Raw genomic sequence first — 23,596 nt, 5'->3', positions numbered from 1 at the left:
TGGAAACTAGTGTATACACCCCATATAAAAATAAGCATAACAGACGGTTCGTAACAGATTGAAAAAACGTGAGTTTTCTTGAAATATTTTGAAACGCTTTATCTATACATGATGATCAAAAATGGATCCTCCTTAGCGACCTTATATATAATTGGTATATAATTTTCAAAAAAACATTTGATATAAGCAGAAAAGGAAAGAAAATAAAATCTTTTGAATGATCAAATTTCTTTATTTATACATAATTAAAAAAATACGAATGTGTCCATTGAAGAGGTATGTGGATTCCAAGAATATCAGTTAGAAGGATGTGAGTACTTCTTCTTACCAATATCCAGAGGAATGTATCTGTATTTCATCATGTGTTGAATTTGTCTTCTCATGGTTAAAAAGAATAACAGCACGAAGTACATTAGTAGAATTGGCCAAAATACGGGAATATCGAAGATCGAGAATAGTGATAATACTAAGGAAATGACGGTGGCTCTAATGCTGTTGTACCAGAACTTAAATTCAGGTAGTCTTCTGATAAATGGACGGAATTCCTCTGATTTTTCACCAGCCTCTAATTCATTGTTTTCTTCATCTTGCTGCAAGGACATATCGAATTTTGGTGTCAAAAAGGCTAAAAACTGATTCAATAAAAATAAACCCAAACCATAACAAATCACATACCAACCTTCAGCCATTGTAATACGCACCATAAATAAACATAGTAGACCACCTAATACAGCCCATCTCTGTTTGGCGTGAGGAGTGACTTTATCCAAATAGTGTTGATATAGTAGTTTAGCTGAGTTCATCTTAGCAATTAGGGCGTTGCTTGAAGCACCGTTCATTGGGTCAGGGCTGTCGTAATCCATATTTTCTCTCGGTATGTTATTTTCTTGTCTTGTAAAATACTAGTAAATTACAAGCCTTGTTTTCTTTTACAAGTAGTTAACTGCTCTTAGTATATTTGTGTTCTTTAGTAGCGCGTTTTTGACATTTTTTTTTTCTGCGAATGAAAAACCCATGATTTTAGAAGCTCTGAAGGAGAATAGAAGATATTCCAGGAGAGGCGTAGGGAAAATTCGTCAAAGGCATTGTATCGAATTGCTCATATGATCGCTGTTATCCTGCAGGTTCTGGCGGGTTTCCTATCAGTATGCATAATTGAAGGATAAAAAATGCACGTGAAAGATCACATTAACTAACTAAGGGACAAAGAAAAGCTCCACTATGTACACAGATCATTGCCATACTTTACCAAAAACGTTATAATAAACTGCATCGATCGATTTATGGTCTTTCGTATGACTTATTCCTCTTAGATTTCGTAGGTAATGGCCTGTATTTGTATTGTGCCTTACATTACCGTTATTCACCTCTGGTGAGAGAGCAGCTATCTAAAAGGTTTCCTCTATTCTATTCATTGGATGTTGCCAATAGTATTCCTATATCTAGCTTACTCGTTTTCAAAGATTTTTGCGTTCTATTTTGCTGCTTAATGGTTTTAAGACAATTATATTATTATAGATCAACCAAACATATCTACCAAGGTATTTCCATCACTTCTACGATAATTTTGAGCGTTTTCCTTATATTGAGTATATTCACATATGGGTGTTCCATATCTAACTTACCCTTGAAGGATTCAGGTAAATTTGGTATTTTTTACTTAGAGCACATAAATTATCTTTGGGTGATGGCAAATTTGGTTAAAAGTTTCAAGTACATTCCGCAAATGAGTATCAATTGGATGGGGTGCTCTACGATGGGGCTATCATCAAAGTTCGTCTTGATATCAGTTTTGGCAGAATTTATTGATTTCGTAGGTAGGTTATTTGTACCGACCAGTGCTTTGTTTTATAAAATTCCGTTCAACTCAACACCTTTTTGGGTGAAATTGATACAGTTTATTACTCTACTGGTCATACTTTGTCAAGTTCAATATCTTTATGTGGGGCGGAAACCACGACTACCAAAAGGGAAATTATAATAGACAGGTTAGACAGTCTGTATCTGTTGAGTGACTTTAGTGCACATTGCATTGCAGGAGTTTTATAAAGTGCATTTGTAAATTTATTACAATCTATTTCACATATATACAAGCAATAAGAGATGATACAATTAGAGTTTTTTGCCCAACACAGAAGTAGCTATTTTAACACCAGTTCCAACATGCCTTTCTGGATCTGACTTAAAATCTTCTAAAGTTACAGGTTTCGTGTATTGTAGTAAATCATTTAATTCGCCTTTCATTTTATTTCTTAATTCTTCATCTTTTGTAATAATGAGAGCATTTGATTCCAAATCTAACGAGTAGGCTCTTCTTGTGTAGTTTGAAGATCCTATTACGGTTATGAAGGGTTTCCAACTATCGCTATCGTTGTTGTCACGAGACGAGATCCAGATACCTTTTGCGTGATATGACCATCCGTTAGGTTTATTGACTACACCCCTTTGCCATTCCCGTAATGTAATAGCTTGATCTTTATTGTATCTAGAGACATCTTGTAGAAATTTTTTGGATAAGTATAAGTAGGCACCAGGTAAATTTGATGAGACACCCTTCGATTGGTAAAATCCGTTGGCAAAGGGCGATGCCGTTATCACATTTGCTTCAGTAACCGGTGTGGCTAGTAGATTAGCTTTAATTTCTGGGAGAATATTGAAGTATCCTGCGGTGAATGTCCAAGAAATAGAGGTGTTTTTTATATTCGATAGCAACGACAATATCGTTGATTTTTYGGTTGATTTGTCATTATATTTAGGGAAAAGTGGAGTGAACTGAGAAATTGGGTAGACTATAGTGGAAAATTGGCCCGGTGGAGAAATCGGTTGATTGTGTTTAGAAATCTGTAAGAAATTCTCAAGTAATTGAGAAGCTTCCCTCAAAAACTTTCTTTTATTTTTCATCGGTTCAATGGTGGGGTTCGAGTCAGGCCAAATGATGTTAACATTGCCAGCAACTTTTGGTTTTACAATCTGGTAACTGAAAGAACTGATAAGTTGGTGTAGTTTGAAATAATAATTGGCGAAATTCGCAGATTTAAAGAGATAATATCTATCTTGTCTGTTAGTAAAATAATCGTTGGAAAGGTTAGCGCCTGAGAGGATTATCTCATTATCAAACCCATAAATCTTCATATGCTGCAGGCCTAATCCTTCGTTGAACCTTTTAGGGACTACGATTTTTTTCCAACCGTGGTAAGCAGGAGTCTTGTATAATCGACAATCTACTCTTTCAGACCCATATTTGGCTACTAGAGATGATAGCAAAGTGGCAGAACAGGTGGAAGGCAACTCCCTGGTTCCTCGAAGGCCATCCAACAAAAAGGAAACTTTCAAATCGGGATTTTTGGACAATGCTTGAGATATACAGTCAATTAGTTCAGTTTCACTTTTCCCTAAGTAAAGGGACGCAATAAAGATCCTCTTTTGTGAGCTTGAAATTTTTGATTTTAGAAGGTCGTAAAAATGTGAGGGTGATTCAATGATGTCGATTTCGTTTGGTTCGAAATGGAACCATGTCTGTAGATTATGTTGTAGAGACTTAGTAATCATGTTCAAATAGCTATTGGCTGGAGAAGGGCTTGAAGCAGACATTTGCCTTTGTATGATGGAGCTTTTGCGGAAAGGTGAGGATAATAATCTATAATGAGGACGAGTAAGTTGGAGCAAACGAGTCGTCATGAATATTCGTGGTCCTGGATGTGCTATTAGCAACTATGAATGAGTAAGGTAGGAAGGGCTATTTCTTTGCTATTTTTAGGTACGTTACTTTTTAGGGGAAATTGAACACTAATCTTTTCAATTTGTAGTTCCGCTATTGCTTTTTCTTTTTAATGTTTTCTTCTTGATATTCAAGTTACAAAACAAAACATAAAGGGAAGAGAAGAAAAGGGAAGAATATGCTAAAGAGTATAATGCGGAGCCTATGTAACTAATTAATTATTTACCATCTCGATTATTATTTATTAGTGAATGTGAAGAAGTAATGGCCGTTTCATCTTGAATTTCTTCTTAAAGCCTTGATATTAACGATGTCGGCATCACTCACATTTCTTCRAAGGTTGGCTCTATTGGAAAGAGACATTAGGGTCTCGTTGGTGGCAAACGAGTTTTGGTAAGTATCGGATCTATCCCAGATATCAGTGGGTTCATCGTCTGTAGTGGTCGTATTGAATGAATCATTATTATAATGCTGAAATTTTTCATTAGTGGGGGTCTGACAGGGAGTCATGTAGCCATTGTTTTCGTGTGTTATAGTCGCATCATCGATTTCTTCCTCTTCCCTCTCGTTGGGGTGCTTCTTACCAAGGCTTGACATGCGCATGGGCATAGACATGGGTATCGGAGCGGTGGTTTGGCCTTGCATGATGTTGATAATGGTAGTGGAGACACGTTCAAAGAACCTGTGTACCGGTGCAAACCATGGCTTCCACTCGAGACTGACATACACACTGGGCACACCGCAAATGGAATGGAACACGCCAAACACGAAGCCGGAGATGAGCCCTATAATGCCACCGAATGCGCAAAGCACAGCCAGGTACTGGAACAGCGTCAAGACCACGTAGTAGTCCACGGCACCCGTGTGAGCAACAAGACGATACAGCGACGTGCCCAGAAACAGCTTCAGTGGGATATTGACGGGCAATGCCACGAGCTGGAACCCATTCCAGATGAAAATCGACAGAGGCAATTGCACGAGAGCACGGAACACGGGCCCCAGTACCCCTATGCACAGCTGCACGCTCCAGTCTATTACAAACATCCTTGTGGCCACTTGTACCAGCTGCCTCCTCCTGTAGCTTACGGTGAAGCCCTAAATGGTAGTTTCTTTTGATCGTTGCTCMCCCGGCAGCTCTTAGTTTTTTTTTTTTGGGATTTTTCGCTATAAAAAAAGAGGAGGAAAAGAGTGTTTTCAAACATCAATAGCTCGACACTTGATGTCCTCTCAGGCTGCTCTGGTCTGAACCAAAGTGGCAAGCAAGCAAGCACGGCGGCGGCACGGTGGACCACATAAGTATATGTGCACACACGTGCCCTGTCGCTTGCATTGCCGACTTGCGCATGCAAAATATCACACTCCTGTTTCTGCCTCGTGTCCTTAGAAACGCTTCCACAGGACACGGGTTCTAATTATGGAGAAGATCAAGCTTTGAAATGGCCTGTTCACACATTTTGATACAACCGTGAACAGTGTTCCGTTTCGGAGATCGTGTGGGTTTCTATCGTTACGTACTCATTGTGTTTTCAAAAATCTCTGAGTTGTTTAGATGCCACTATATTTCTATTCGTATTTATATATACTTAGTTGCTTATTTATTATACTCAGGAAACGTCGCTTGGCTTGGTCTACTGGACGCTTCATTCTGCAAACTCAGGTCTCAAGTCTGACCGACGTGGAGCCACCAAGGGATGGAGCTGGGATAGAAACGTAATGGCCCACATCAAAAACATCATGGCCAACGTTAGGATGACTGTGCTCCTCCAAACACTATACCGTAAAAACACTTCTTGTTAGTAAAAAAAATAAAAGATTAATGGGAATCGACACCAGTGGCACGGGACTCTTGCAAAACTGTACATACGTTTGGTTGTTCTTTGGGGCCATTATCCAGAATAGCACGGACATTGCACTAACCACTATGAATACACCGACAACAGTATAGCTAAATTGGTCACGCAAACAGACAGATTAGTTAGTAGAAGGAAGGAGGGGGGGAAGGAGGGGGGATTGGCGCACATACAAACTACTCATTGCTCTTTGTTCTTTTAATATTCGTTGGTCCTTTGTTCCTTAATGTATAGATAAAAGGTCAGAAACGAAGCAATCTTTTTTGCAGCGCGAGAATATAAACTACGGCAAAAATTTGTGAGGTTTTAGTAGCATGATGGCCAAGAAAAGGGAGAAGGTAAACACCAAGGATGTCTGCAAGCGGCAAGATCTCTGTTCCCGAAGGAGTAGTCAATTGGCTGTTCAAGGTCATCCAGCCCATCTATGACGATGGAAGAAGAACATTCCACGACTCGTTGGCGCTGCTGGACAAATTCCACCGTTTGAGGCCAAGGACAAGGGTATTCACACATTCCGACGGCAGTCCGCAGTTGCTGTTGTCCATTTATGGGACTGTCGGCGACAGCCTGCCCTTGATCATGTGGATACCCAGCCTGTACCCGGTAAAACCCCCCTTCATAAGTATAGACTTGGAAACATTCGATGTGAGCGCAATCAGTAGTTCCTTGCCCGTTCAAGCGTACATTGACTCTGATGGCAGGGTTGCGCTGCCCATACTCGATCACTGGAACCCTGCGACGATGGGCCTTATAGTCGTTGTGCAAGAATTGATGAGTCTTTTGAGTGAGCCATCGCAAGACCGGGTGCCCAGCCTACCGCCAAAGCCCGACGCAATGCACTCTCCACTAAAACACACAGTGCCCCCCCTACCACCGAAGCCCAAGTTCCCACACGTGCAGCCGCCATTGCCGCCACCTCCACCACCGCAACCACCCTCCAGTGCGGTCGACCTGATGGACATGGACAACACGGATCTCTCCCCCACCAACCACCATGAAATGCTGCAGAATCTGCAGTCCGTGCTCAACGAGCTGTACCGCGAAGACGTGCACTACGTGGCGGACAAGATACTGACAAGACAGACCATCATGCAAGACTCGGTCGCCAGGTTCCACGAAATGGTCGCGGTCGACAAGACCCGCCTGCAGGCCGTGGAACAGACCATCGAGCAGACCATGCACACGCTAAATGCTCAGATAGAAGTCTTGACAGCGGAAAGGGCCACGGTCCAGGAGTTCTCCTCAACCTCGCCGTTCGACGACGAGGACGTCGACACCATAGCCGTGGCGCAAACCGACGGGCTCAACCAGCTGTACCAGCTGGTCGCCAAGGACTACGCCCTCACGGACACCATCGAATGTCTGTCCCGCATGCTGCACCGTGGCAGCGTACCCCTCGACACTTTTGTCAGGCAGAGTCGGGAACTGGCACGCCAGCAGTTCCTTGTGCGATGGCACATCCAACGAATCACCTCACCGTTAGCGTGACTCACTTTCTTCGCATCGCCGAGTTAGCATCGAAAACAAAAAATATTTTTAAAGCTCTTTGCCCACGACCAACGGGGGAGCAATGTATAAGTCACATACGTAGTTTGTACATACAGAGCCTTAGAAACATCCGAGCTCACCATCTGTCTTCTAATGTTGAGATCGTTGTTGCAAAGTGGCCACCGCAGAGTGGCTGCCTCGTCGTGCGCCACTATGGTGCGTTGCAGTTCATCGTCGACCTCCGCGTTGGCGTATAAGCAGATGCATAGACACGCCGCAAGGCCCCCATTGCCCACCTTGGACACCCCTTCGTGGAACGCCAACAGTGCCGTCTCATCCATCATCTATGAGACCCCAGCCCCCTCTCGTCAGCCAAGAAAACAGCACGTCTTGAACTGTTTGGTGCAGAACGAGCCCGGTGTCCTGTCCAGGATCTCTGGGACTTTGGCCGCCAGAGGATTCAACATCGACTCGTTGGTTGTGTGCAACACCGAGGTCAAGGACCTGAGCAGAATGACCATCGTCTTGCAAGGCCAAGATGGTGTCATCGAGCAAGCACGCAGACAGATCGAGGACCTGGTCCCCGTCTACGCCGTCCTCGACTACACCAACTCCGAGATCATCAAGAGGGAGTTGGTCATGGCCAGAATCTCCTTGCTAGGTACAGAGTACTTTGAAGACCTGCTGTTGCACCACCACACTTCCACCAGCTCCGGTGGCGCCGACGCCAACGAGTTAGTTGCCGAAATCAGAGAAAAGCAATTCCACCCTGCCAACTTGCCCGCCAGTGAGATCTTAAGATTGAAGCACGAGCACTTGAACGACGTCACCAATTTGACCAACAACTTCGGTGGTCGTGTCGTCGACATCAGCGAAACCAGCTGTATCGTCGAGCTTTCCGCCAAGCCCACCCGTATTTCCGCCTTCTTGAAGCTGGTTGAGCCATTCGGTGTTCTAGAGTGTGCAAGAAGCGGTATGATGGCACTGCCAAGAACTCCTTTAAAGACAAGCATCGAGGAGGCCGCCGACGAAGACGAGAAGATCAACGAAATCGTCGACATCTCCCAATTGCCACCTGGTTAATGCCTCTCGCAGCAGCTCTCGCCCTCCCCCCTCCTGGGCCTCTATACATCTACATAACGTATCTATATAAATGATGAGCTTCTTTACTCAGAGGTTCCTATTACTTGTGCGTTTGTACGAGGTGACGCGTTACCAAATTTTTTTTAATTTTTGCTTTCCCTTTTGATCTCTTGCCAAATACGAAAAAGGTTAAAGACAATGACAATACAATAGTAGCACCTCTGGACGGCGGAATTTTCCAGTATTAGAGCACACGTCACATCTCGCTATTATGGACGGCTATTGGGATGTTGTGGTGTCGTCCTTGCAAGACATATACAATGCCAACGAGGTCATTTCCTTCGATGACGATTTGCAGGCGAAAAAAGTGAGCTTCATCAATCTGTCAGAAGATCAGCTGCAATTGCATCTAACCACATTCCAGGAGCACATGGAAAACATCAACAGGGCGCATCGTATTCTCGAAAACGTGCGCTCCAATCTGTCCTTGATGCTGGACGAGCCGCCGGAGGAGAAGAATGAGGAAAACACAGAAGAGGTAGAAGATGAAGAGAAAGCGGCAACGCCCTCGCCACAGGGCAAGAAGACGCCAGGAAAGGCACCAGGCAAAGCACCAGGCAAAGCACCAGGCAAAGCACCAGGGAAGGCCCCAGGGAAAGCACCAGGAAAGGCTCCGGGAAAGGCTCCGGGAAAGGCCGGCAGGTCGTACTGGACCAGCGAGTACAACCCAAGTGCTCCGATTTTGTTAGGCTCAGAGGTGGCCTACAAGCCCAGGAGAGGCAATGCCGATGGCGAATGGATCCAGTGTGAAGTGCTCAAGATAATAGCAGACGGAACGAGGTTTGAAGTTAGAGACCCTGAGCCAGACGAGTCGGGCAATTCGGGCAAGGTTTTCAAGTGTAATTGGAAAGAGTTATTACTGATTCCGCCAGGCTTCCCTACTAAAAACTATCCACCAGGCACGAAAGTCTTGGCAAGGTACCCTGAAACCACGACTTTCTATCCTGCAATCGTCATTGGAACCAAGAGAGACGGCACTTGCAGGCTGCGGTTCGATGGGGAGGAAGAGGTAGACAAGGAAACGGAAGTAATTCGCCGTCTGGTGTTGCCGTCGCCAATGGTTTCGGCAAACCCAGCAAAGAAATAGCAGTGGCCGCTGATAATAGCCACTAGTTCTTTACTCTACATGGCTTCCCTTTAACCTCTTTGTTGTCGTTGTGAGTGACAAATTCTACAAATAGTGAAAAAAATTGAAAAATTGAAAAATTGAAAAAATAATAAAATTTGGAAGGAATTATTACATAGACCCATTAGAAATAAGCTACGGGCGGAAAGAAGACAAGAGTATAAAATAAACCATCAGTAAAGTCATTTCGTAAAGATGGAAAGAAGACTAGGAATGTACGGAAATGATAGAAGCAGATCGAGGTCGCCTGTGCGTCGTCGTTTGAGCGATGACAGGGACCGGTATGATGATTATAACAATAGTAATAGTGGTAGTGGCGGTAGCAGTCGCCATCAAAGGCGTGACCGAGGCTCCCGTTTTAACGATCGTTACGACCAGGGATACGGCGGCCGTTACCACGATGACAGAGACTGGCCTCCCCGCCGAGGGGGACGTGGTGGCAGAGGAGGAAGCGGATCATTCAGAGGCGGACGTGGCGGTGGCGCCAGTGGCGGTAGAGGTCGTAGTTTAGGCCCAATTGTTGAAAGAGACTTAGAAAAGCAATTTGACGCTACCAAAAGAAATTTTGAAAACAGCATTTTCGTGAGAAACTTAACCTTCGATTGTACCCCTGAAGACCTGAAAGAGTTGTTTGGCACAGTGGGTGAAATCGTGGAGGCCGATATTATCACATCAAAGGGCCATCATCGTGGTATGGGAACTGTAGAATTCACCAATAACGAATCTGTTCAAGATGCTATATCAAAATTCGATGGTGCTCTTTTCATGGACCGTAAACTTATGGTAAGACAAGACAATCCTCCACCTGAAGCTTCCAAAGAGTTTTCTAAAAAGGCTACCAGAGAGGAAGTAGATAACGGGTTCGAAGTGTTCATCATTAATTTACCGTATTCCATAAATTGGCAGTCTTTGAAGGACATGTTCAAAGAATGTGGACGCGTTTTACGCGCCGATGTTGAACTGGATTTTAACGGATTTTCCAGAGGGTTTGGATCCGTTATTTACCCCACAAAGGACGAGATGATGAGAGCCATCGACACATTCAACGGCATGGAAGTGGAAGGTAGAGTCTTGGAAGTTAGAGAGGGACGTTTCAACAACAGAAGAAAGGATAACGACCGTTATAACCAAGATCCGCAAGACCCTGAAGAAGATATAAGAGATGCTGAACCAGATCTTGTGCAAGATATTACCGTGCACGTTGATGAAACGGCAACAAAATTTACTGAAGGTGTCAACCCAGGTGGAGATAGAAATTGTTTCATTCATTGTAGCAATTTACCATTCTCAACAGCTAGAAGCGATTTATTCGACTTATTCGGACCCATTGGTAAAATTAATAACGCAGAATTAAAACCACAAGAAAATGGCCAACCGACAGGTGTTGCTGTTGTAGAGTATGAAAATTTAGTAKACGCAGATTTTTGTATTCAAAAATTAAATAATTATAATTATGGTGGCTGTAGTTTACAAATCTCCTACGCTAAACGTGATTAACACATAAACATCAACCGTCTAAGAATCTGTGTACTTTATAATAACATATTAATAATAATATGAACCGGATTATACGCTCCTTATTTATAGTTATATATACAATTTTGGCAAAACCTTATTTAATCCCTGTAAAAAAAGCGTTTTAGCGATGAGATGGGAAAATGAAAAAAAAAAAAAAAAAGGGTATCTAAAATGCGTTCAAGGTGTATATAAAGCACCCTCCTCATTCAAGGAAGAGAAATGAAAATACTTCTTGCAAGAAGGTTGCAAGTACTATAATGTGGGATTTATTCTATTTCAAATTGCTTTTCTGGCTAGTGTTGATATCCTTATGCATATTTATGGTACACCGGAATGGAAAGGTTGGTATGTAATATAACTACATTTTGGGACGGAAAGCAAAATATACGTCGACATACTAACAATGGCAATAGCCAACAAATTTCGTGAGCTACGTTCGAGATTCCAATCGCGCTTCGATAGACATATTAGCCTAAATGACTCTTTTACTGATGATTTAGAGAGTGGTCTGCATTCAAGTAATTTTGATATCATTTCAGAAAATAACAACGACACTAGAGGCGGATTGGACGATATCTCCAAAAACGAGATCAAGCAAATAATGGAAAATGACAGTATAAGTTTCGATAAAGCTAGGCTACTGTACATGGAAAGGAAATTTGGTCAAAATGGCATAGCCCCCGATGGGACGCCTATTGACCCTAAGGCTTTCACCTTTGATTAATTATTTTGAGCTCATACAAAGGGGAGGTTCCTCCTGTCTTTTTAGTTCCTTTCAAATTTGTCCATATTTTATGTAAATGTATATATTGCATTATGTTTAAGAAAAATCAATAAATCCACTCAATAAAATTCGAGCCTCTCGGGGCCGTCCGCCGTATAACTCACCTTTTCACTTTTACCATCACCTTCATCATCACTTAAAGTGACAAAATCAGTCAAATATGCATAGGAAACATCCTTAGATAACAACGCGTTCGTCATATTGCCGATAGATTCTTCTCTGGTAGTTTTGGATTTGCCATTGATGTTAATATTTTTTAAGGGAACAGCATTACGTTCTGGCGACAATGCTTTAGTCCTCTTACTCAAGTCCGTAAAGTCAATTTTACTGGGCGAAACCCAGATAGGTTCATCGTTGTCTGTATTTTGAAGACGCCCATCCCCTTTACGATTTCCACTACCTTCGGGAAGAACATATACTAATGGGCCCCTGGGAGACTCTTGAACTTTTGTAGGGTTAGCTGGTACTGTTTTATTTAAATTCCGATTCCAATTTGACGCTACTTTGATGTCATCTGCACTCATCGAAGAATTTCCAAATGCAATATCGAATGAACTAAATTCTAAATCATCCAGTAAATCAGCCGGTCTGTTTTGCGCAGTGTCATTAATAAACTGATCACCCGTATTATTATTATTGGTAATTGTAACGTTATCTAATCCCGGACTCTTTGGGATCTTAATTTCGGGAAATGTGGTTGTGGGCTCCTCAGATGGAGTATAGAATTTGTCATCCTGAACTTCATCTTGAGATGGAAACTTCAGCTCCATCAACCTTTTGTCGGGTTTATCCTCGTTGTGTGCATCATAAAGAAATGAAGCATCAGAGGGAGAAGTCTCTTCCTCTTTTCTGATGTCTTCAAAGGTCTTACCAATGATTCGTACAGGCGATGTTCTAATAACTTTGAATGCCGGTGGCTTTTCAATTCGTGGGGCAAGATTGAATGAGTTCTTATTGGTATCAACTTCATTAATGTCAATACTACCCTTCAACTTTTCTTTTAGATCCTCTTCAATTTCGAAAAATTCATCACCAGCGTCATCGTTACTAGAACTATCCGAATACCTCGCCAGAAGAGTTGGGATGGGTTGCTGAATTTTATTATCAACTATTTCAGAAATTGCGCTCATCCTCTCTGAGTTGGCACCACCATAAGTAGTATTAGCGGTCACCGCTTCTTCCTCTGTATTGACTTTCAACCCATCACTCAAGGAGACCTGACTAGCCAACCGCTTCCAATTATAATGAGCATCGTGTTTATCCAAAACTACTCGCATACCTTGGAACAGTTCAATGTATGATGGCGACCTTTGAAAACTTATTTTTGAGGCTCGAAGTACTGGCATTGGAATACTAGGAAAAATTTCTCGTTTTTCTGTCCTTCCTTTAAAAGTTTCTTCCTTTAATGCTGCATCTTTTGAATCACCTTTTGATGTTGTGCCGTTTGCTTCATTATGAGTATTTATTGAGTCTCCAGAATTCTCTGTCAGTACTTTACTTGCTTGTGAAAAAGGTTTTTGCATCAATGTGGAAGCGTTATCATCCGTTTTGGAAGAGATGTTGGAGTTGGTATTCATTTCGCTCTTTTCGTCAAGAACTTCTCTCTGTTGGAACTTATGGTTCAAACCATTGATACTGTTTTCTGCACTTTCAGAACGCTTGTGAATAAAATCGCCAAACAAATCATCGTTGAAAACTTTACTTTCATTCTGTTTGCGTTCGTCATTAGCATCCGAGTTCAAAAATTCTTCAGCACTTGAGGCTTCATTTTGAGTATCGCTATCTTGTTCCTTCGTCGAAACAGTGTTCACCCTTTCGGCCATTGATGCTTTAACACGATCTGATAGTACCTTCTGTTCAGGAATTTGCGATGCTTGTCCCGCATTCTCAACTATTCCATTCTCTCTCTCAATGTTCGATTCTTCTGGGCGAAGAGATGGCAATCTTCCCACAACAGTAACGTTGAAGGGAGAGCCTTGCTTTGCATTTTGATCTTCTTTTGACTCTTCACTTTCTTGGTTCCTGTCGCTATTCGGTTGTGAGGGCATGTGGGTGACATATTTTGTATTCCGTACCACTGAAGATATTCTCGCGTCATCTTGAGGGTTCAAATCGTTTCTAACATCGAAATATTTTCCAATTGGTTCATGGGGATTAAATTCAACCGCTTCCAGAGAAGATTCAGTGTCTTGAGATTTTTCTGTCAGACAAGGAGTGCTTTTCTTTTTAGAAGACAAAACAACGCTTGCTCGTTTAGAGAGAAGCTTATTTTCTGTAACCGTTTGCTTCCTTGTTGATGACTTAGGTAGTCTCTGTGAACTTTTTTGAGGTGCCTTTTGAGGTGGTATAGGTTTACTTTTTTTCTTATTTCCAAATACACTTTTCAATGCACCAAAAAAACCTTTGCTTTTTTTACCTTGCTGCTTCTCTATATCGTCTCTCCTGGAATCACCTCCCACTATTTTCGTTTCCTTGGGAATTTCCCTCGCCTTTTTTATTGGTTTGACTGGTGATATTTGCTTAGCTTCCTTTGTGAGTTTACTTTTACCTGCTGCCGAACTGTCCTTTAAGTCACTCGTATAGCTTCTAAATGTTGTTATTGTACCATACGATCTTTTCTTTTCATGAGTGGCGTCAAAATTACCCACATCAGAAGCTTTACTATTACTATCCTTGGATGCATCCGGTGAATTACGCTTGGCCTCCTTCAATTTATGTTCCAAACTTTCGATTAAATTCACATTTACGAAAAGTAAATCTTGGACCAAAGGTGACTTCAAGGAAGAGTAACATATCGGTATCTCGATAGCCAGTTGATTAATTATGGTAGAAACGATGTTATTGGATGCAATTTGAACATGCTTTTTCCCGTTTTTAGTTAGAATGTCCAAACGTATCAGGCTATTACTATCACCTTCCTTGGCAAATTTTGCAAAGAAAGCCAAATGAAGATTGTTCATGTCCAATATTTCTTCTGATGGTGGTATATTTAAGAATAAGGCAAATTTCGATTTAATTTTCTCTGCATCGTAAGCACAAAGCTCATGTGCGGTGGAATACAATGTGAAATGACTTCTACTAGCTTTGAAAAGATGGAATGCGGTATCCTTCTCCAAAATTCTAGCCTTCGTAATTAAATCAGCCACTGTCGAGGAAGAGATAAAAGAGGAGGATAATTTACAAACGACTGAAAAAGAGTCTTTCCCCTTTAAGCAATCAAAGCGCAATGAATTCTCGTCCAATATAGAAACCAATATCTCGTCTATATAGCAATGACGTTCTACTTTTAACTTCGGAATCTTTGAGGGTAACGGTACTTCATTGATTAACGAGTTCATTAAAATATCTGAAATCAAGGGCCTGTTTGATCCATCTGAAGCGTAATAGCTTTCTGATTCCAGTATATTGATAAAGACAACATAATCACTAAATATGACTAATAAATTCTTCTTCTTTTCATCGATTATATCCACTACATCGTACACACCAACGACTCTTCTTTTCAGCCATTTGTATTGTAGTTCCACAGGCCAACATTTGGCTAATTCCGTAAGAATTTTTCCTGAGGGGGTAAAGACTCTTGTACTATATGAAGTCAGGGGAGAGTCTAAATTACCAAACGAATGAATGACATCAACAACATTATCGTAATATTTCTTGGCTACTTCCTGGTTTTCGGGTTTCCATTTTTTGGATTTCCATAACCTTTCTACAATTAGCTTTAATTTTAACAATTTCTCCTGGGGACCCTTGATTATGGTTTCGATTTTCATTTCTGTATAAATATCCCTCTCTGGAATCACCTTGCTGAAATGTCTGGCGAACAACTTAATATCTTTGCTGAAATTTTTGGTGGCTGCCTCATGTCTTGTGTATGCCTTATAAAAATAAGGAATGGTTATACTGCATGCTTTGAGCACTTCGAGGGATCCGTAGGGGGTTGCTGTTTTCAAAGAGTCCAGGAAAATACAATTTATTCTGGTGACTTCATCTATGGTGGGAGGAAAGAGTCGGTTCAGTTTGGCAGTGGACAACCCATCAACCTCTTCATTGAGAACTTTAACTCTTAAAACAATTAAAAATTTCTGTAAGAATTCCACCAAGTTAAAGGTAAAATTTGTCTGTAATTGCAACAGCTCGTTGCAAATGGCCTTCACAAGGACGTCATCAGATTCGGTAGCCTTGTCATCGTCTGGTGCTTTGTAGCCATACTCTGTTTGTTCTGGTGAGTACTCTGTAACTGGATTGAAAAGTTGTTCAAGTTGTTCGCCCAAATGGAATACTAGTCTGTTATTGAGTTCAATGGTAGACTCATTGTTTTCATAGATGACGTCCAGCAAAGCTGAATTGATGACTTTATTTTGCAAAAATCCGGACGCAAACAACCACTTCCCTACATCTTCTGGAGGGGCTGCTGTTATCAGTTGACAACTGCTAGCCAGATCTCCTGCATGAGTAGGGTCATAGTCACATTTTTTTGAAGTGTTGGACAAAATTCGGGATAAATCTGATCGAGACAGCAAAGGGTAGCGTTTGAGCAGAACAACGGCAATACATTTCTTGACATTACTTTCCTGATCTGTTGGACTCAAATTCTCAATGGCCGGATAGTACTGTGAATCGGGAGATATATCCACTGATTGAAAACATGACGTGCCCAATTTATCGAATATTATAGCATTTAGCTTAGTGCTTGTGGATGGTTTATACACGCAGATGAAGAATTCGCCCCATATCAAGTCATCAGAACCGCGATAAATCACCGATCGAGTAAACACATCATCGGTCCATTTCGAGAGCGATCTGTTCTCATCCAGTAGCGAATGACCAGCCTTCGACGAGGCCTCGAGAACGGATTTGAACAATTTGATTATGAAGTGGGTCTCATGATTTCCTCCACCGTTTTCCTGGGAGTAAAGAGACGAGAGGTCTTTCTCCATGATGAGGCAGGCTCTATACTGTTTGGCAAACCAGGTAACAATTGGCGTCTAGTGTGGGCCCGCAATAAGTAACAGCAGCAGCAATAGCGGTAGCAGTGAGAGGCAGGTGCAGATCAGATTAGCGGTGCTCTGGCCTAACGAGAAATCTCCTCATTGAATATCAAAGCCTTCTGTTTACTATTGTTTTTATTTACTTTTTGCAATTTCTCGAGAAAAACCCTAGGTCTTAGCTGCTGACAGATGCATAAGGAGCCCTAACTTTCAACTAGGGTTTTGTGCCTGCTGGTCCAGAAGAGTAATAAGGAGTACTGCAATGGTTATCAAAGGCAGCTAACAGCGACGCGCTAGAGCAGCAGCATCCAGATGCCCTCTGTTGGTGGATTATCCTTTTGTCTTGCAAGGTTTTCGTGTTTTCTGTTAGAACAAGCTGCGTATTGTATAAAGTGAAAAAAAAAGTCAAGAAAAAAATGGTTAACTAAGCACTGTAGAACGAAGGTAGAAGCTACCAGGGTTCTACTCGTCTGTAATCGCATACCATGTCCATCAACCTACATTCCGCATCCGAGTACGACACGTCTTACAAACTGATCCAGTTGACGCCAGAACTGCTAGACATCATTCAGGATCCCGCACAAAATAACCAATTAAGGTTCAAGTCGCTAGATGAAGACAAGTCAGAGGTCGTGCTGTGCTCGCATGACAAGACATGGGTGCTGAAACAACGGAAGCACTCGAACACGGTTCTGTTGATGAAGGAGTTTGTTCCTGAGGAACCCATTAGTTTTGACGAAACACAGCTGTTTGGGCTGTCCAAGCCGTACATGGACATACTAAGTTTTGCCAAGACCGAGTCGGAATTCGAGACCAGGGAGGCGGAGGGCCAATTGAACCTGGATGCAGTACCAATGTACGATGGAGAGTTAGACTTCCGTGAAAGGGCTATGAAAAAGTCGTCCACGAGGATTTTCGAAACGCTGGAGGAACTTCTAGAGAACTCACCTTGCTCTGCAGTGGAGGGCGTATCGAAATGGCACAAGATCGGGGGGTCTGTCAAGGATGGCGTGCTATGTATTCTCTCGCAGAACTTCCTCTCCAAAGCCTTACACGTGTTGCTGATGAGTGTAATGGCAGAATCGCTGGATCTGCAACGTTTGCAAATTGACGACACGTACCAGGCAGTGGGAAAGGACATCGAGAACGAATTTAATCCATATACAAAAGAAATAATACGGACTGTGTTAAATAAATTTGCAGTCCAGGAGCAACAATCCCAGGAGGAAACGTGGCGCTTAAGGATACCCTTTATTGCCCAGTGGTACGGCATTCAGGCGCTACGGAAGTACGTTTCAGGGACAAGCATGCCGCTTGATGAGTTTCTCATCAAGTGGAAATCGCTATTCCCACCTTTCTTTCCCTGTGACATCGATGTCGAGATGCTTCGAGGCTACCACTTCAAGCCCACCGACAAGACCATACAATATGTAGCCAGAAGTACGCTGCCGACGGACCCAAAGGAGCGGTTCAGAGTCCTATTCAAGTTGCAGTCCCAGTGGAACTTGGAAGACATCAAGCCTCTTATCGAAGAGTTGAATATAAGAGGTATGAAAATAGACAGCTTCATCATGAAGTATGCTCGCAGGAAAAGACTGGGCAAGAAAACTGTAGTAACCAGCAGGTAGCAGACTACTACACCCACGCAGTTATAAATAAATTACGATACAACCTTTTATTAGTATATCAGTAATGGTAATACTAGTAGAAACAGTCTGTATAAGTACTATATACTGTTGCGCACCCCGTTACCCGTATTACGTGAAAAGTGACCCGTTTCTTTTTGGATAACAGTCTCTGACAAATACTAAGGCCATCGCCCAGGGATATGTGATGACTAACCAACGCAGTCACTTAGAATAAACACGGATAAAGTTCACTGGTGTGTTGTACTTTCTGTTTGGACTATACGGATTCGATAAGGGTCGCTACTTAAACGAAAAACCACTGTAACTACAGAAAATGTTGAAATTATCTACTGCAAGGTCGGTTACGAGACTATCTCAACTCTATAATGTTCCGGCCGCCACGTATAGGCTAAAGGGTTCTGCCTGTCTGGCTAATATGAGGTTTTATTCTCCCCCCGCAGCAGGTGTAAATTTGGACGATACCTTTTCACTAGAAACCCATACGGATATCCAGGCTGCTGCAAAGGCACAGGCTAGTGCCCGTGCTAGTGCATCAGGAACTACTCCTGATGCCGTAGTGGCCTCTGGAAGTACTGCCATGAGTCATGCTTATCAAGAGAACACTGGATTTGGTACCCGTCCTATATATCTTGACATGCAAGCCACAACCCCAACAGACCCTAGGGTTTTAGACACCATTTTAAAGTTCTACACAGGACTTTATGGTAATCCTCATTCCAACACTCACTCTTACGGTTGGGAAACTAATACTGCCGTTGAGAACGCTAGAGCCCATGTGGCCAAGATGATTAACGCTGACCCCAAGGAAATAATATTCACCTCGGGTGCCACCGAGTCTAATAACATGGTTCTTAAAGGTGTTCCAAGATTCTATAAAAAGACCAAGAAACACCTCATCACCACTAGAACAGAACACAAGTGTGTTTTGGAAGCTGCAAGAGCCATGATGAAAGAAGGGTTTGAAGTCACTTACTTGAACGTGAACGATCAAGGGCTTATCGATTTGAAGGAATTAGAAGCTGCTATTAGACCARATACATGCCTTGTCTCTGTGATGGCTGTCAATAATGAAATTGGTGTTATTCAACCCATCAAAGAAATCGGGGCCATCTGTAGGAAGAACAAGATCTATTTCCACACGGACGCCGCACAGGCTTACGGTAAAATCCCTATGGATGTTAATGAAATGAACATCGATCTATTATCCATTTCGTCCCATAAGATATATGGTCCAAAGGGTATCGGTGCCATCTATGTAAGAAGAAGACCAAGAGTTAGACTAGAACCATTGCTATCCGGTGGTGGCCAAGAAAGAGGTTTAAGATCAGGAACTTTAGCACCTCCATTGGTAGCAGGGTTCGGTGAAGCTGCAAGACTAATGAAAGAGGAATTTGACAACGATCAAGCACACATCAAGAGGTTATCTGACAAACTAGTCAACGGTTTGTTATCTGCCGAGCATACTACATTGAATGGATCTCCCGATCATCGTTATCCAGGTTGTATTAACGTTTCATTTGCCTATGTGGAAGGTGAGTCTCTATTAATGGCACTAAGAGATATCGCATTATCCTCAGGTTCAGCCTGTACGTCTGCTTCCTTAGAACCTTCTTATGTTCTACATGCATTGGGTAAGGATGATGCTTTGGCTCATTCTTCCATCAGGTTTGGTATCGGTAGATTCAGTACCGAGGAGGAAGTCGACTATGTCGTTAAGGCCGTTGCTGATAGAGTAAAGTTTTTGAGGGAACTTTCACCATTGTGGGAAATGGTCCAAGAAGGTATCGATCTAAATTCTATTAAATGGTCAGGTCATTGAGTGTTTTTTTGTTAATATATTACTTTTTTCTTTAGAAACAACACCCATATATAAGCTCGAAATCATAGTTTCATGATTTTCTACTACTCCTCACTTCCATGTGATGCGCCTCCTTGTTAATATTATTGTTAAAGAACAGCTTTTTTTTTTCCGACATTAGAATAATTACTGAATGCCAATAATTTGCTTTACCTTCCCTTCCCCTTTTCTTGGTAACTATACATATTGATCACATACCTAGTTTAGTCTTTGTTCCATTACTACATTCTTCTTTCTTTAATTTCATGTCATTTTTGTTATGAATTTCATCTTATAAAATTTATGTACAAACATTATAGAGGTAAAAGATCTTCTTAGGCAAGAATCTTTTTAACTTCTTTGGCAACAGCATCACCGACTTCGGTGGTACTGTTTGAACCACCCAAATCACCAGTTCTAATTCCAGCATCTAGAACCTTTTTGACAGCATCTTCAATGGCTTGACCTTCTGCAGACATATTTAGTGATAATTTCAACATCATAGCAGCAGATAAAATGGTGGCAATAGGGTTAACTTTGTTCTTTGGCAAATCTGGGGCTGAACCATGACATGGTTCATATAAACCGAAGGCAGTGTTCTTGTCTGGCAAAGAAGCTAAGGAGGCAGATGGCAACAAACCCAATGAACCAGGAATACAAGAAGCTTCATCGGAAATGATATCACCAAACATGTTACTGGTGATTATAATACCATTCAATTGAGTTGGGTTCTTGACTAAAATCATGGCAGCAGAATCAATCAATTGATGTTGGACCTTTAGTGTTGGGAATTCGTTCTTGATAGTTTCCTCTACAGTCTTTCTCCATAGTCTTGATGAGGCCAAAACATTGGCTTTATCCAAGGACCAGATAGGTAATGGTGGTTGGTGTTGTAGTGCCATGAACGCAGCCATTCTTGTAATTCTTTGCACTTCAGGCACGGTGTATTGTTCACTGTCCCAAGCAACACCGTCACCATCGTCTTCCTTTCTCTTACCGAAGTAGATACCTCCGACTAGTTCTCTAACAACAACGAAGTCAGTGCCTCTAGCAAATTGTGGCTTGATTGGAGATAATTCTAATAGAGACTCAGATGCAAAGTTACATGGTCTCAAATTGGCGTACAATTGAAGTTCCTTACGGATTTTTAGTAAACCTTGTTCGGGTCTAACACTACCGGTCCCCCATTTAGGACCACCCACAGCACCCAACAAAACGGCATCTGCCTTCTTGGAAGCTTCTAGCGCCTCATCAGTAAGTGGGACACCTGTGGCATCGATAGCAGCACCACCAATTAAGTGGTATTCGAAATCGAATTTAACATTGGAACGAACGTCAGAAATGGCTTTGAGAACCTTAATGGCTTCCTCAGTGATTTCTTGACCAACATGGTCACCTGGCAGAACGACGATTTTCTTAGTAGTAGACATGACAATAGTGTACTTAACGGTCTATGTATTTCTTAAGATGCTATAAAAAATAAGGGTTAAGTGAAAGCCCAGATCCAAGATAATTGACAAATACGATTCATTAGATAGAAACAATAAGTCTTTAAATAACATTGTAAGCCTCAAGTATTGTGATGCAGCTTTCAGTCATGTGCGCTTCCCTGTACCAAAACGAAAAGCCGGTTCCGGCACTCTGAACTTTTCATTTTTTTTTTTCCCACATTTTAGTGGAGAGAGCCGAAAGTTGAAAAGAAGTATATGCGTCAGACGATATCTATACACAAGACGGCTATTTGCCCCTAACTGTGCTTGGTTAGAATTGGGTTGCATAGTCTCTCGACACACATTTTAAATTAAAAAAAAATTGTTGAAAAAAATATTGGTTGCTAAGAGATTCGAACTCTTGCATCTTACGATACCTGAGTATTCCCACAGTTAACTGCGGTCAAGATGTTTGTCTTGAATCAGGCGCCTTAGACCGCTCGGCCAAACAACCGCTTATTTGTTGAAAATTTTGTTTAGTGTTTCCCTTCAATCAAAACAGTTTTATGCCATTGTCACTCCACTGGAATGACTTTCAAGTCTTTTATTGGCCTACAAAATGTACTGGTAAATTCTTGTTGGAACAAGATTCAACTATTGTCCATCTTTATACGGTGTTAAAAGATGGCATAAATTACAAGACCAGTAAATTAAGAGTCAAAGTGTCGTCGAAATTAATGGAAGCCGAAGCGCAAGGATTGATAATATACTACTAAATAGATGATATTAGAATTTTAATCTGTTGATAATTAGAGGTTAATAATAGAATTAATCAAGAAATAAGTATTGGTCTTCTTATACTATATAAGAGAGGCATATAAAACACACGCCGAGTGGTTATATCAATTATGACCAATAAAATAGTGATCCCGGTAGTTACTATGCGTTGATGTGACGACTCATCTTCCTCATATATGTACCTACCATATCATGTTCAACTAATAGATCTTTAGCCCAGCTTCAGTATTGTCTAAGCTTTTCGTTTAACATTCCTTCTGCAATAGGTGCAATCACACTTAAACATATACGATGTAAGCACTCAGATTGTTACCACAGCAACTCATGTCAATGTTAATTACTACTCGTTCCAACACTATTACCTTATCAATCCTATATCCTCGAGGATTTTCTTGCTTTTCTTTTCCCATGGAAATTGAAAAAAGTGAGTTTTGCGGCTATCGTTTAAGCCCTTCTTCTGGACCCTTTTGAAAAATGCCAAGAAACGTAGAGGGGTTTCCCTTCATGCTGTGAAAACCACAAAAATCCTATTATAGTATTCGATTACGGATTCACAGCAATATCTGACTTATCGAGGTCGTTTTCGGTGTTTCCTCGAATTCCGGTGACAAGTGGAATAGAAAGAACTTAAGGACACAAGTAACATTCCAAGCACCCAGAAGACCACTAAAACGGAAATAGGTTACGCAAAGTTCAAATTTTCAAATGTCACCAACTGATGCCGAAGAACTGCACAGTCCAGTAATTAGGCCTGATATGCCCTTTTTTTGATTTAGAATTCAACCACTCAAGTGACTCTGTTCATTTACTTTGCGAAAAATATACCTACAAATTGCCCATCGAAAGTGAATCGCAAACCACGTTCAGACTTACCCCAATAGAACAGAGATTATACAAATAGAATCCTTTAACTGTACCATTAACTCCCAAGCAACGATTAGTTTTATTTACTAAACGGGTGAGGAGTATCTGGGCCGAGATTTCAAGTTGCAAGCCAAATAAATATATCAAAGTTGTTTTTGTTTTAGCTGTGATGACCCTATTGGCAATCTGGATTCTTTATATTGATTTTCATTTACCTTGATACGGTCGTTGTTCTTTTAGAATAAAAATCAACTGTCGTCGTGCATTAACGATGTTGGAATATGAGAATTTGGTGAATATTGAGATAATTGTTGGGATTCTATTGTTGCTAAAGGCTATGATACAGGTATACAGAATATACTAGAMGWTCTCCTCGAGRATATAGGGATCCACAAAAGGG

The 23,596-nt window shown here is 41.6% G+C and overlaps 14 protein-coding genes and 1 non-coding gene across 15 annotated transcripts; 8 read left to right on the top strand and 7 right to left on the bottom strand.

Moving 5' to 3' along the window:
* Positions 1 to 296: 296 nt before the first annotated feature.
* RER1 (protein retrieval receptor) lies at positions 297 to 863 on the bottom strand (the record flags this gene model as incomplete). Its single annotated transcript, XM_018363973.1, has 1 exon — positions 297 to 863. One exon carries the CDS (start codon positions 861 to 863, stop codon positions 297 to 299), a length of 567 nt encoding a protein of 188 aa, XP_018223377.1.
* A 626-nt stretch (positions 864 to 1,489) lies between these two features.
* Positions 1,490 to 1,981, top strand: DI49_0748 (uncharacterized protein; the record flags this gene model as incomplete). The annotated part of the gene is made up of 1 exon (XM_018363972.1): positions 1,490 to 1,981. The coding sequence occupies one exon, from the start codon at positions 1,490 to 1,492 to the stop codon at positions 1,979 to 1,981; it is 492 nt and encodes a 163-aa protein (XP_018223376.1).
* Positions 1,982 to 2,112: 131 nt separating this feature from the next.
* Positions 2,113 to 3,678, bottom strand: PGS1 (CDP-diacylglycerol--glycerol-3-phosphate 3-phosphatidyltransferase; the record flags this gene model as incomplete). Its single annotated transcript, XM_018363971.1, has 1 exon — positions 2,113 to 3,678. One exon carries the CDS (start codon positions 3,676 to 3,678, stop codon positions 2,113 to 2,115), a length of 1,566 nt encoding a protein of 521 aa, XP_018223375.1.
* A 313-nt stretch (positions 3,679 to 3,991) lies between these two features.
* Positions 3,992 to 4,762, bottom strand: LDB16 (Ldb16p; the record flags this gene model as incomplete). Its single annotated transcript, XM_018363970.1, has 1 exon — positions 3,992 to 4,762. One exon carries the CDS (start codon positions 4,760 to 4,762, stop codon positions 3,992 to 3,994), a length of 771 nt encoding a protein of 256 aa, XP_018223374.1.
* Positions 4,763 to 5,358: 596 nt separating this feature from the next.
* VMA9 (H(+)-transporting V0 sector ATPase subunit e) lies at positions 5,359 to 5,605 on the bottom strand (the record flags this gene model as incomplete). Its single annotated transcript, XM_018363969.1, has 2 exons — positions 5,359 to 5,488; positions 5,583 to 5,605. The coding sequence occupies 2 exons, from the start codon at positions 5,603 to 5,605 to the stop codon at positions 5,359 to 5,361; spliced, it is 153 nt and encodes a 50-aa protein (XP_018223373.1).
* A 314-nt stretch (positions 5,606 to 5,919) lies between these two features.
* Positions 5,920 to 7,056, top strand: STP22 (ubiquitin-binding ESCRT-I subunit protein STP22; the record flags this gene model as incomplete). The annotated part of the gene is made up of 1 exon (XM_018363968.1): positions 5,920 to 7,056. One exon carries the CDS (start codon positions 5,920 to 5,922, stop codon positions 7,054 to 7,056), a length of 1,137 nt encoding a protein of 378 aa, XP_018223372.1.
* Positions 7,057 to 7,209: 153 nt separating this feature from the next.
* On the top strand, positions 7,210 to 8,139 carry ILV6 (acetolactate synthase regulatory subunit; the record flags this gene model as incomplete). Its single annotated transcript, XM_018363967.1, has 1 exon — positions 7,210 to 8,139. One exon carries the CDS (start codon positions 7,210 to 7,212, stop codon positions 8,137 to 8,139), a length of 930 nt encoding a protein of 309 aa, XP_018223371.1.
* A 271-nt stretch (positions 8,140 to 8,410) lies between these two features.
* Positions 8,411 to 9,286, top strand: SGF29 (Sgf29p; the record flags this gene model as incomplete). Its single annotated transcript, XM_018363966.1, has 1 exon — positions 8,411 to 9,286. The coding sequence occupies one exon, from the start codon at positions 8,411 to 8,413 to the stop codon at positions 9,284 to 9,286; it is 876 nt and encodes a 291-aa protein (XP_018223370.1).
* A 234-nt stretch (positions 9,287 to 9,520) lies between these two features.
* On the top strand, positions 9,521 to 10,822 carry GBP2 (single-stranded telomeric DNA-binding/mRNA-binding protein; the record flags this gene model as incomplete). Its single annotated transcript, XM_018363965.1, has 1 exon — positions 9,521 to 10,822. The coding sequence occupies one exon, from the start codon at positions 9,521 to 9,523 to the stop codon at positions 10,820 to 10,822; it is 1,302 nt and encodes a 433-aa protein (XP_018223369.1).
* Positions 10,823 to 11,100: 278 nt separating this feature from the next.
* On the top strand, positions 11,101 to 11,567 carry DI49_0740 (uncharacterized protein; the record flags this gene model as incomplete). Its single annotated transcript, XM_018363964.1, has 2 exons — positions 11,101 to 11,188; positions 11,257 to 11,567. The coding sequence occupies 2 exons, from the start codon at positions 11,101 to 11,103 to the stop codon at positions 11,565 to 11,567; spliced, it is 399 nt and encodes a 132-aa protein (XP_018223368.1).
* Positions 11,568 to 11,686: 119 nt separating this feature from the next.
* BUD3 (Bud3p) lies at positions 11,687 to 16,567 on the bottom strand (the record flags this gene model as incomplete). Its single annotated transcript, XM_018363963.1, has 1 exon — positions 11,687 to 16,567. One exon carries the CDS (start codon positions 16,565 to 16,567, stop codon positions 11,687 to 11,689), a length of 4,881 nt encoding a protein of 1,626 aa, XP_018223367.1.
* A 536-nt stretch (positions 16,568 to 17,103) lies between these two features.
* DCC1 (Dcc1p) lies at positions 17,104 to 18,246 on the top strand (the record flags this gene model as incomplete). Its single annotated transcript, XM_018363962.1, has 1 exon — positions 17,104 to 18,246. The coding sequence occupies one exon, from the start codon at positions 17,104 to 17,106 to the stop codon at positions 18,244 to 18,246; it is 1,143 nt and encodes a 380-aa protein (XP_018223366.1).
* Positions 18,247 to 18,580: 334 nt separating this feature from the next.
* On the top strand, positions 18,581 to 20,086 carry NFS1 (cysteine desulfurase; the record flags this gene model as incomplete). Its single annotated transcript, XM_018363961.1, has 1 exon — positions 18,581 to 20,086. The coding sequence occupies one exon, from the start codon at positions 18,581 to 18,583 to the stop codon at positions 20,084 to 20,086; it is 1,506 nt and encodes a 501-aa protein (XP_018223365.1).
* Positions 20,087 to 20,439: 353 nt separating this feature from the next.
* LEU2 (3-isopropylmalate dehydrogenase) lies at positions 20,440 to 21,534 on the bottom strand (the record flags this gene model as incomplete). Its single annotated transcript, XM_018363960.1, has 1 exon — positions 20,440 to 21,534. The coding sequence occupies one exon, from the start codon at positions 21,532 to 21,534 to the stop codon at positions 20,440 to 20,442; it is 1,095 nt and encodes a 364-aa protein (XP_018223364.1).
* Positions 21,535 to 21,932: 398 nt separating this feature from the next.
* Positions 21,933 to 22,048, bottom strand: DI49_0735. Its single transcript has 2 exons — positions 22,010 to 22,048; positions 21,933 to 21,977 (listed from the first exon to the last, which is right to left on the bottom strand). It is a non-coding gene; the product is annotated as a tRNA-Leu (tRNA).
* Positions 22,049 to 23,596: the final 1,548 nt, after the last annotated feature.

The sequence above is a fragment of the Saccharomyces eubayanus genome, chromosome III (genome assembly GCF_001298625.1).
Source record: "Saccharomyces eubayanus strain FM1318 chromosome III, whole genome shotgun sequence".
NCBI classification, from domain to species: domain Eukaryota; kingdom Fungi; phylum Ascomycota; class Saccharomycetes; order Saccharomycetales; family Saccharomycetaceae; genus Saccharomyces; species Saccharomyces eubayanus.
Note: the sequence above shows the minus strand (reverse complement) of the source record. Positions and strands in the feature narration are given on the sequence as shown.